Raw genomic sequence first — 12,227 nt, 5'->3', positions numbered from 1 at the left:
GAGAGGTTCTGTGTTCATATCTTTCCAATGACACAAGATTTTACTGATTATAAATCAATATAAAATACATGAACAGTGTTGACTCTGATCATCAGAGTCTGTGAAACAGAGTAAAAATACTTTGATTCTTGATGAGCTGTCAAGGTCAGAGGTCGGATCACACAAGTGTCTGATCTCAGGCAAGTCCTCCATGTTTCACACCTAAACTCGTGAGATTACACCAGCAGGTGTGAAAAGCCCCCCCTATAAAAATCAGGAGGAATAACTGAGCGACTGTTTGAGACACTCATGTAGCACATGGTAGAAAAATAAGCTTCTGAATCATTTTAAATCCTTGAACATTCTGAAGGGGGCGTTGCTGATGCTGGATCAGTCTCTGCTGTCAACTAGGATATAAAGGCCACTTTGCAGCTGTTGTGAGAGCTCGTCTCTCGCAGGTGAGTGTGGAGGGGGGGGCAGGCGTCCTGTCGCGGCGCCGCTCTGGAAACCGCCGGAGGAGGAGCAGCGCTCGTCGGGTCGGAGCCGCTGACGCTCGCCTCGAAGCCCAGAATGTTTCTGACCGAGTCGGGTAAGTCCTGTGGACGACAGACGGCAGATGATTGGTTGGAAGAAAACTACAGGTGAAGCATGATAGATAAACCCTGGCAGCACATCTGGTGGTTGGTTGTTCTGGTCAGAGGAACCTGAAGCTATTGGATTTCTGATGTTGATCAGTTTCCTATGGATGGATGTATTGACCAGAGACTGACCTTACAGCTCCTCATCTGCAGACTGATGCCCTCGGCTTTCTGAAGAATCTCTTCAATGTCCAGCTTCATTGAAAGTTCGTTGATGTGCTGGAAGAAAAACACACAAAGGTTTGTTTGTTTCTCTGCTGTCAAAGTGTTGGACAGAGCAAGAGTCGCTGCATCATCTGATCCAGATGTTCAAATGTTTGAAACATCTGGATCATCGTCAGTGAACGTAGCACCAGTCGGACCAGAAGGTTCTAATGTACAGGTATGAGACATCTGTGCTGCCCCCTTCTGGACAACGCTCCTCGCTGCTTCTGGGTCAAGTTTTATATGACAATGAATAACAATGAATTTGATTCTGATCTGATTCATTTGATCTGATCGGTGGGTGTGTACCTTGAGGATTTCATTGAAGCCGTACTTCTCCTCCATGATCTTCTGTTTCTCGGAGTCCAGGATGGCGCAGCAGACGAGCAGGTGGAAGTTTTGACAGGGAAGACCGGTCCACATCACCTGAGGACAAGTCACATCGGGTCGGTCACCAGGGAACCACCATTCCACACGTTGTTTAAAAACATGAAGTGTGACTGACCTCCCACATCCGCAGGACGTCCTGGAAACTGAGCTCCCGCTTGAATCTGATCAACAACCAGCGGAAACAGAAATACAGGTAACCTGAGTCCTGACACTCTGAAACACACATGAGACATCATCACTCTTCAGCTTCTGACTCTTCCAAATATAAGGTTCTTTCATTGTTATCACTAACACTTCTTTTTGAGGTCAAGTTTCCCACAAACGTACAGCTAGCTTAGCATACAGACTTTAGCATAGAGAACAGACAGGTGTGTTTCATACCGAGGTAATTCCAGAAAGACAAGTCCAGCAGTCTGAGCAGAGAACTGAGCTGAAGCAGCTGCGTCTTCATGCCCTGCATCTGCTCCTCAAAGTTCTGATGCTGCACACACACAGACACACACAGACACACACACAGAGCCAGAGAAAGACCCAGAGAGTGACACACACACAGAGAGAGAGAGAGGGAGAGAGTCGGTGAAAGACACACACAGAGTGACACACACACACAGAGAGACACACACACACAGAGTGACACACACACACAGAGACAGAGAGGGAGAGAGTCGGTGAAAGACACACACACACACACACAACACACACACACACACACACACACACACACACACACACACACACACACACACACACACACACACACACACACACACACACACACACACACACACACACACACACACACACACACACACACACACACACACACACACACACAGTTAACACATGTCCTGAGGGTCACACACTTTCACAATAAAGGTTGATGCTACTTCTTTACCATTTGATCCATGAAGGAGACAAAACACCAGAAGGCGTCGACCTCGTTCTCCATCACAAAGAGAATCGGGGAGAGCAGGTCACTCATCCCCTGAACGTAACCTGACAGAACGGGACACAACTTTCAAACACACTTTCCTAATGTTCCCTCAGTTTCCCCTGAAGGTTCCCTCAGTGTTCCCCAGGAGGTGCTGCTGGTAACACAGGTGGAGGATGGTTCTCACCGAGGTCGAAGTCGTACATGCAGTACGTCATCAGGATGTCGTTGAGGAGTACGAGGCCGGGGTTATCGATGCCCTCATAGAACCTGTTGGTTCTGTCGGTTCTGTTCACGTCTTTCTCTAAAAAGACAAATGACAGAGACATCTCACAGTACGACTGTGTCCAAACTCAACACATTTTCCGTTTTCAGTTCCTTGTTTCCAGCTGCAGAAGAAAGATGAAGAGACAAAGACTCACCGATCAGACTCCTGTAGTCTCTGAGTCTGGAGTTCCTCCTCTCCTGCTCCTCACTGACTGACTTCCACTGCAGCTTCATCCTGAAGTATTCGTCACTGTCAACAACACAACAACAGTGTGTTAGTGACCTCAGCACCGTCACACCCGCACCACAACACTCAGAGGAACTACTACAGGATCTGTGCTCATCAGGTGACTTCAGGTAGAATGGTCACCTGTTGTCGTGGTGGATCACCATGCTAACTTACGCTGAGCAGCCGACCGGCTCCAGGTTCAGTTGGAGATATGAGATCAGATTAAGCTCCTCCCACTGACCAATCCCTTCCTTTGAACCATGACATCATGTTTCTACGCTGCTTCACTGGTGGGAGTTTTCCGTTTATCGATACTGTGATTGAGTTTCTATCAATCACATGAACCTCACAGAGGAAAGACACAACCTTCAAATTGATTGATTGGTATTGGTGAAACAAAAAATTAAACCGGAAAACAAAATCCGTCCGTTTAAAACGTTTGTAGTTTTACTTGATCAATTGTTTAATCAATCATGTTATTTGTATTTGTTGATTCACTACGTAATCAACTAGCTGCTCATAACTGATGGCTCCTCTCACGTCTTGAGTCTCTGCAGAGCTTTCCTCTCGTCCTGAGTGCTGCTCCACGGAAAATACCCCAACAGGAACTTCCAGGCCTCCTTCCTCACGGCGTGACACAGCCCCTGCAGGACGACAGAGACAGGTCACGACCGGCCACACACACAGTACACACACATATTTAATTATTAATCAAGTTTATCTGTAATAATGAATCATCAACTCAACGTGCCCCTTTGAAGATGACTTGTTTCAGGTGAAAGATCCGGATCATCCTCCCCTCTGGGTCCTGGTGTTTGGTCCAGTCCTCCACAGACATGGGCTCGCTCCTCGTAACCAGGGGCCTCGATCCCAGGTCGATCTGACGGGACAGAGGTACAGGGTTTCCCTCCAGAATATAGAGACCATCAGTGACTGTATATAAAGATGATCAGTGACTGTATATAAAGATGATCAGTGACTGTATATAAAGATGATCAGTGACTGTATATAAAGAGGATCAGTGACTGTATATAAAGATGATCAGTGACTGTATATAAAGATGATCAGTGACTGTATATAAAGAGGATCAGTGACTGTATATAAAGATGATCAGTGACTGTATATAAAGAGGATCAGTGACTGTATATAAAGATGATCAGTGACTGTATATAAAGATGATCAGTGACTGTATATAAAGAGGATCAGTAACTGTATATAAAGATGATCAGTGACTGTATATAAATGTGATCAGTGACTGTATATACAGATGATTAGTGACTGTATATAAAGATGATCAGTGACTGTATATAAAGAGGATCAGTGACTGTATATAAAGATGATCAGTGACTGTATATAAAGATGATCAGTGACTGTATATAAAGATGATCAGTGACTGTATATAAAGAGGATCAGTGACTGTATATAAAGAGGATCAGTGACTGTATATAAAGATGATCAGTGACTGTATATAAAGATGATCAGTGACTGTATATAAAGATGATCAGTGACTGTATATAAAGAGGATCAGTGACTGTATATAAAGAGGATCAGTGACTGTATATAAAGATGATCAGTGACTGTATATAGAGATCACAACACGTCTCCACTTCCTCCAGAAAAGAAGCTAAACATCTCAGATACAAACGCTGCCATCTTGTGGTGATGATGTCATTTACAGTCAGAGTCTGAGCAGTATTGACCATGGAGCCGTGGTATCAAGGCCCCGCCCATCTATGCTTTCTCCCAATCATGAGTCAGTCTCAGCTGTCAATCATGACGTCTCGTCCTGTTTTTATATCATTTCATATCTGATTCAAACCAAACTGATCAGAAACACTTGAACACACATCAGAGGGATAAGAACGACCTGAAACGGCAGAAACATCTTTACAAACATTTATTTAAAGTCTACTTTGATTTTTAGTTTAGTCCATGTCCCATCTGCTAACATGGAGGAGGGTATGACCTATACTGCAGCCAGACACCAGGGGGCGATGGAGAGGCTTTGGCTTCACTTTACAAAGCCGTCATATCGTCCATCTTTATTTTTCAGACCAATTCAATGAATAAACAGATTGAATGACATCTTTGGATAATATTTGTAAATCTAATTCAAAGGCTGAAATCAGTTCAGAGCTTTTGTTCTGGAAAAGTATCCTGACAGAGATAAGCCTCCTCTCACCCTGGTGATGACCTCAAAGCCTGGCTCCTCCTGCTGGTTGATCTCCAGTCCTGGGATGACTTCACCCAGCAGGTCAGCCACCTCCTCGGGGGGGCGCTGGTGCTGCTCCTCCGTCCCCCGGAAAGCATCAAATATGTAGTTGGTGACTTTGGAGAAGCCGCCCAGCGTGGTCACGTACGGGTCTTTTCTGAACTTCTGCCCGAGACAAGGAGAAAAAGTTACATCCAAGTCCACAAGGAGGGAAAACGTACGTCAGGGATAAGAGTCACGCTTCTCACGTTAACAAGGCCGAAGTTGTTGTCTTCCAGAAGGTTCTCGAAGGACTGGGACAGAGCCTTGTTTGTCGTGCTGACCAGCAGACACGCTTCATCATCTGGAGCGCTACGACACACAACACACAACATTCACCTGACAACAATCTCAGGTGAGGCTGAACCGATTCAGTTTGAAAACAGACAAGTCAAGTTCCTGTGATTCACTGTCGACACAAACTGCTTTCAGACGTGTGAACACAAATGTCAGAGTCTCCACAGTTTCTGCAGACCTTCTCCACCTGGTGTAAGTCTGCAGAAATCAATGCGAGAGCACAGCCGGATTCACAGCGAGCAAGGGAAGTGAAAATGATGCAAAACAAACTGTAAATATCTGCTGTTGAGTCTCACACATAGAAGACACTGACGAAGGGATCCACAGAGCTCGTGGTGATAAGAGCTGAATGATCTCCTCAGCAGCATGAATACGTTACTTCCTGCCTCTGTCTGCTGCTCCGCACCTGAATCTGTGAAAGTGTCTGAGCAGAGGATCTACTGCTATGTTGTTCATGTGTGAAAGACAAGCTGCGGAGGAAGACCTGATCCACTTCTCTGGAGTCCCTTCGCAGGACATATGTGAAAATAGCTATAAAAACTTAAAACTCCATGAATGAAGATATGTTTTTGCTGTGAGTTTGACTGTGAGCTGGATGAACAGACTTCCTGTCGACTGGGTGGAAGACGTGGTCTGAAAGGTTTCATCTCTTTCTTTAACATTGTGAGATAAAATGTTATCTAACATTTTTACTTATTTCTCAGAGGATAATTATTGATGAAAACAATTGACTAATATTTATAAGTACGTGTGATTTGGTGCAGATTGAATTCATAGGAGTGATGATGGAGTGAAACATCTTTTCTTTTCATGAAACCTCAGTGAAAACGACGCAAGTAACGATTCAGATGTAAATGGAAAAGGAAACAGCTTGTCGTCCTCTCTGATCTCTTTTCATCCCATAATGCCTTTCTGTGGCGACAGTCTGCTGACTTACACGCTGAGCAGTGTGAATCTCCCCAGGCTGTCCAGGAACTCTCTGCTGCCACCTTGGTGGAAGTGCAGAGCAGGGAGGGGCGGGGAGGACTCTTTCAGTTTGAAGATGAGGAATGTCCAACCTTCATCCTTCACTGTGATGGAGCTGAGGTCACCGACACTGAAGCTGAACGCACCCCTGCTCCTCTCATTGATGTGGTTTAGAGAGCCTGACAGACAATGCACAGGGAACAGGAAACACACAGCAACATCACCACAAGGAAGAGCACTGAAACAACCGGTCAGCTGCTATTGAGTTCTGTCAAATTGGAAAACTCATAAATATCATTTTCTAAATATCAATTTAACAATCCATCAGTAATCAGTTACACGTAGGTGCAGGTTTCTTCTGCGGTGAATGAACTGAAGCAGGAAACATAAACATCTCCACACGTGAAGTCGTGAACTCACCTTCTCCGTTGGCGCAGGGTTTCTTCCTGAAGGACGCAGCATTGACCATGTCCCACTCCGTCTCGTAGCTCTGCTGAGTTTCCAACTGCTTGTGACACCGCTCCCCCGAACACTGAGCCCACTCCATCACTGAGCTGGAGTCCTGAACAAACACACCTGTCACTCACCTGTCATAAACACACACCTGCTCATCTGGACACATTCACACTGACCAAAGTATGTGGACACATGTTTCACACCTGATCTCACAGCTGAACTCTGGAGATCACATCACCTGAGACAGGTGAGAACACCAGGTGTGAACGGGGTCTGAGGCTCCACCCACACGTTTCAGCTTTAAAAGTCATCACTGTTACGCCTGGTGTCCAAACTAAAGCCTCTAATTCAGAGACTTGTGTAAACTGCTCTCGTTTTGATTTGAAAACTCTGAGTTTGAGTTTGAGTCTGAAATGAAACTTTAGTAAACGATGATGCAAACGTTCTCTTCCTGATTGGTTCTCATCAGTCACATCACAAAGCGTCAGTAACACTTCCTGTCAGTAACACCTCCTGTTAGTAACACATCCTGTCAGTTACACTTCCTGTCAGTTACACTTCCTGTCAGTAACACCTCCTGTCAGTATCACTTCCTGTCAGTAACACCTCCTGTCAGTATCACTTCCTGTCAGTAACACCTCCTGTCAGTAACACCTCCTGTCAGTATCACTTCCTGTCAGTAACACCTCCTGTCAGTAGCCCTTCCTGTGAGTAACACTTACTGTCAGTAGCCCTTCCTGTCAGTAACACTTCCTGTCAGTAACACATCCTGTCAGTAACACTTCCTGTCAGTAACACCTCCTGTCAGTAGCACTTCCTGTCAGTAACACCTCCTGTCAGTAGCACCTCCTGTCAGTAGCACTTCCTGTCAGTAGCACTTCCTGTCAGTATCACTTCCTGTCAGTGACACTTCCTGTCAGTCACACTTCCTGTCAGTCACACTTCCTGTCAGTGACTCGTCACCATCACTGCTCCTCCTTCAGAGGAGTTTCTGTTACTAAGCAACCAGCTGCAGAGGAGACAATCTACTTCCTGTTTACATCACATGACCTGTGGAAATGAACGGTCATGTGACGTGTGTTTCAAAGTGCGTCAGTGTGGACGGTGGTGGATATAGTTTCAAAACATAAATGTGTCATGTTACTGTAGTTGTCCATTAGTTGGCGCTGCAGATGTGACAGGTCAGAGGTCATGCAGGAGATGATGACGTAGTGACATGTGACATGTGGGGGCTGCTTTGACTCAGACTGAAGAAGAAGAAGAAGTTGCTGAGTCATGACGAACCTTTCCAGCACACAGCATGTTGGACGGGTCCACAGCTTCTTCCACCGGTCTGTACTCCACCGAGACGTCTCCATCCTGACAGACACACACAGTGAACATGTTTATGACACATTAATGACATCATGAGAGATGCAGCAGGTGATTGATAATAAATAGAACTTTAAAGTCCTCTGATCAGATTAGATCAGTTTCTCAGCATCTCAGTCACAAACGTGAAGAACAGCTGAGACAGTACTGAGATGAGCTGTGAATCCTATGATCATATGTGATAAATGAACATGTAGGGCTATGACGCTAGCTTTAATACCACGGTCATGTGATGCTTACTGCGGGATTGAGCTGCTCATTACTGTCATCTCCGCAACATTTGAATTTTTTGCTGGTGAAAGTTACAGGAGTGCATATGCACGTTTATTTCTAGACGAAAATTAGGCGGGGTGGTACTGAGGTGTCGGGGGGGCCCAGCCTGAGGCTCACCTTGTCTACAATCCGAAGTGAACCTGAGACCAGTAAATCCAGCTCGATGGCATCTTCCTCACTGCTGGGATGAATGAAGACACCTTCATGCTCAGACAGAACCTGTGTGACAGATGTAACATCAAGTTACATTACATCAAGTTACATCAAGTTACATTACATCAGTTTTCCCAGTGTGTATTCTGAAGTAATCTAACCTACATAAAAGATCCAATCCAGCGTCACGTTTAACAGCTGGAGATAATTACAGAATCCTCAATGACTCGTCCACCATGTGGTTCAGTGATCGTTATCAAGACACAGTGAACTGTCCCCGGTCACAGGCCGGGGTCATAGGTCACCAGACAGGGGTCATAGAGCTGGCGTGAAGCTCCTGAGCTCCACAGATCACTGCTTCTCCAGTCGTAACCTCAGCTCTCTGACGGAGCCCAAACTTTTCCTAAACTGCAACATCAACAGTCCAAATACTTCAGTGCAGAACCGGTTGCACCAGTCACACCAACAATTATCAACACACTGTCAGACCAGTGAGATGTATTCTATCTGCTCCAACATGAGCTGCAGGTAGACAGGAGATACAACTCCTCCTTATCATCATCATCATCATCATCGTCATCATCACTCACTGCACCGTGTGCCGGTTATTAGGCAAAGGAGTATTTTGACCATATCTTCTTTTTTGGTGGGGGTACTGGTATGGGCTGGTATTATTGAACATGAGCTGGTTGGACCTTGTCAAGTTGAAGATGGACTCAAAATCAAGACCATGATTTTTGTGCAGGACAATCTCCATCCCATTCATCAGAGTCCTCCACTGCAGGGGTAGCCAGTCAAGACCTGAGAGATGAAAGAATAACGACATGTCCCCTTCCTCACCAGACCTGAACCCCCCATGTCCCCTTCCTCACCGGACCTGAACCCCATGTCCTCTTCCTCACCGGACCTGAACCCCCCATGTCCCCTTCCTCACCGGACCTGAACCCCATGTCCCCTTCCTCACCAGACCTGAACCCCCCATGTCCTCTTCCTCACCGGACCTGAACCCCATGTCCTCTTCCTCACCGGACCTGAACCCCATGTCCCCTTCTTCACCGGACCTGAACCCCATGTCCTCTTCCTCACCAGACCTGAACCCCATGTCCCCTTCCTCACCGGACCTGAACCCCATGTCCCCTTCTTCACCGGACCTGAACCCCATGTCCCCTTCCTCACCAGACCTGAACCCCCCATGTCCCCTTCCTCACCGGACCTGAACCCCATGTCCCCTTCCTCACCAGACCTGAACCCCCCATGTCCCCTTCCTCACCGGACCTGAACACCATGTCTTCTTCCTCACCGGACCTGAACCCCATGTCCCCTTCCTCACCGGACCTGAACCCCATGTCCCCTTCCTCAACGGACCTGAACCCCATGTCCCCTTCCTCACCGGACCTGAACCCCATGTCCCCTTCCTCACCGGACCTGAACCCCATGTCCCCTTCCTCACCGGACCTGAACCCCATGTCCTCTTCCTCATCGGACCTGAACCCCATGTCCCCTTCCTCACCGGACCTGAACCCCATGTCCTCTTCCTCACCGGACCTGAACCCCATGTCCTCTTCCTCACCGGACCTGAACCCCATGTCCCCTTCTTCACCGGACCTGAACCCCATGTCCTCTTCCTCACCAGACCTGAACCCCATGTCCCCTTCCTCACCGGACCTGAACCCCATGTCCCCTTCCTCACCGGACCTGCACAACAAGTTGATCGTCAGCAGATCAGAATCCATAAATGGAGGCTTATTACTGTTATTGAAAAGAAGGCAGGCTATGTTGCTCACTGATTTTTTTTTATGTTAATTTGGAAATTTTTAGTTGTTTGTTAATTATTCCCACTTTAACAGATGAAAATAAACAAGTGATATGGGAAATTAGTTTTTCAATTAGTTGCATCATAATACTGAACAATAATAGTTGACCAGTAACTGTGCACACATAGATAATCTCCTAAGAAAGCCAAAACCGCACTTTTACTTTCTTAAATATTCAGGTTTGAGTTTTATTAGCATTTTGGATTGAGCGCACTGTAGCTGTTCATTAATCAAATGAATCCTCAAAAATACAACTTGCCTAATAATTGTGCACACGGTGTAGAACATGTTTCATATCAACACATCACTTCCTTCCACTGAATCCGCAGTCTAATTGTTTTCATCATGAATATTGTCAGAGAAAATGTGAAAATATAATAAAAAGCTTCAGAGATTCATCCTGCTGCCGAACACACAGGAGACGGAGTTCAGCCTCAGTTTCAAGAATCAGATTGAGGATCATATGAGTGTGTTTAATGTGAAGGATCCTGTTAAAACCTTCAGAGCCCGAGGACCAGACCTGAAGACCAGAGCCCGAGGACCAGACCTGAAGACCAGAGCCCGAGCACCAGACCTTGAAGTCAAGACCTGAAGTTCAGAACCCGAGGACCACACCTGAAGTCCAGACCTGAAGTCCAAAACCTAAGGACCAGACCTGAAGTTCAGAAACCGAGGACCAGACCTGAAGTTCAGAGCCTGAGGACCAGACCTGAAGTCTAGACCTGAAGTTCAGAACCCGAGGACTAGACCGGTAGTCCAGACCTGCAGTCCACAACCCGAGGACAAGACCGAAGTTCAGACCTGAAGTTCAGAACCAGAGGACCGGACCTGAAGTTCAGAGCCTGAGGACCAGATCTGAAGTCGAGGGCTAGACCTGAAGTCCAGACATCAATCAATCAATCAAATTTTATTTGTATAGCCAATTTTCACAAATCACAATTCGTTTCATAGGGCTTTAACATGGTGAGACATCCTCTGTCCTTAACCCTCAGCAAGAGTCAGGACCAGATCTGAAGTCCAGACCTGAAGTCGAGGACCAGACCTGAATTCCAGACTTGAAGTTCAGAACCCGATAACCAGACCTGAAGTCCAGAACCCGAGGACCAGACCTGAAGTTTAGACCTTAAGTTCAGTACCCGAGGACCAGACCTGAAGTCCAGACCTGAAGTTCAGATACCGAGGACTAGACCGGGAGTCCAGACCTGCAGTTCACAACCCGAGGACCAGACCTGAAGTCCAGACCTGAAGTTCAGAACCCGGGGACCAGACCTGAACTCCAGACCTGAAGCCCAGAACCTAAGGACCAGACCTGAAGACCAGTCCTGAGTCTGACAGCTGGACTGACAGCAGCTTCTGTCTGGTCCCGGTTGCACAGATTCGGTGTGACCGTCGGTGGTTTCCGGTGCTGTCCAGATGTGACTGCGGCGGATATTACATCACAACATTGGCCTGTCAACAACCGTGATTGCGCTGTTAGCTGTTAGCATGTCCGCGGCCACTCGGGGTCCAGATGCGGCTGGAGGCGGCAGCTAGCGGCAGACTGCGGCTTCCGGTGTCCGCTGTAGCTCCGGCTAGCACAGCTGCTATCGGTGGATCGTGCTGGGAACGTGTGTCCGGTGAACCGGCAGCTGTGTCCGGTGAGTGGTTCCAGTTAGGGGGGGGAGATACAGAGGTTCTTACCTTCTGCACTGAGTCCGCCGCCATGTTGTCTCCCTGACTCCTGATGACGTCAGCAGCTCACGTGCCTGTCAACGTCCCAAACAAAAGGGACAAGTCGGCTTCCGGTACATAGCTCCGCCCACATGTTTATTTTATCATTCATTTTCATATTAAGTTAAACCTTAAAAAACTGTGTTGAAACAATACTGAATTCAAAGTGTTACCGAAGTAAATTATGAATTATAAAATATAACGGAAGTGTTTTACTTCATGTAATAATAATAACATTGATCATAATTACCATTAGTATTATTATTGGTGTTATTATTATTAAGGAGAGGAAGAAGAA

General features: G+C 46.6%; 1 protein-coding gene across 3 annotated transcripts; it reads right to left on the bottom strand.

Moving 5' to 3' along the window:
- tbc1d15 (TBC1 domain family, member 15) lies at positions 1–11,982 on the bottom strand. Of its 3 annotated transcripts, none has more exons than XM_053426436.1 (17): positions 11,900–11,982; positions 8,370–8,471; positions 7,893–7,967; positions 6,573–6,714; positions 6,124–6,331; positions 5,099–5,201; positions 4,821–5,012; positions 3,390–3,518; positions 3,179–3,282; positions 2,565–2,659; positions 2,330–2,446; positions 2,107–2,207; positions 1,593–1,692; positions 1,327–1,424; positions 1,131–1,247; positions 750–836; positions 1–575 (listed from the first exon to the last, which is right to left on the bottom strand). In XM_053426436.1, the coding sequence occupies exons 1-17, from the start codon at positions 11,921–11,923 to the stop codon at positions 387–389; spliced, it is 1,983 nt and encodes a 660-aa protein (XP_053282411.1). In that variant the 5' UTR covers positions 11,924–11,982; the 3' UTR covers positions 1–386. The 3 variants fall into 3 exon arrangements, 2 of the variants coding, with proteins under 2 accessions (XP_053282411.1, XP_053282410.1); XM_053426435.1 differs by having other exon boundaries at positions 4,821–5,015; positions 11,900–11,981; XR_008339109.1 differs by lacking the exon at positions 1–575 and having other exon boundaries at positions 814–836; positions 1,327–1,372; positions 4,821–5,015; positions 11,900–11,978.
- Between the last annotated feature and the right edge of the window lie 245 nt (positions 11,983–12,227).

The sequence above is a fragment of the Pleuronectes platessa genome, chromosome 7 (genome assembly GCF_947347685.1).
Source record: "Pleuronectes platessa chromosome 7, fPlePla1.1, whole genome shotgun sequence".
NCBI lineage: Eukaryota > Metazoa > Chordata > Actinopteri > Pleuronectiformes > Pleuronectidae > Pleuronectes > Pleuronectes platessa.
Note: the sequence above shows the minus strand (reverse complement) of the source record. Positions and strands in the feature narration are given on the sequence as shown.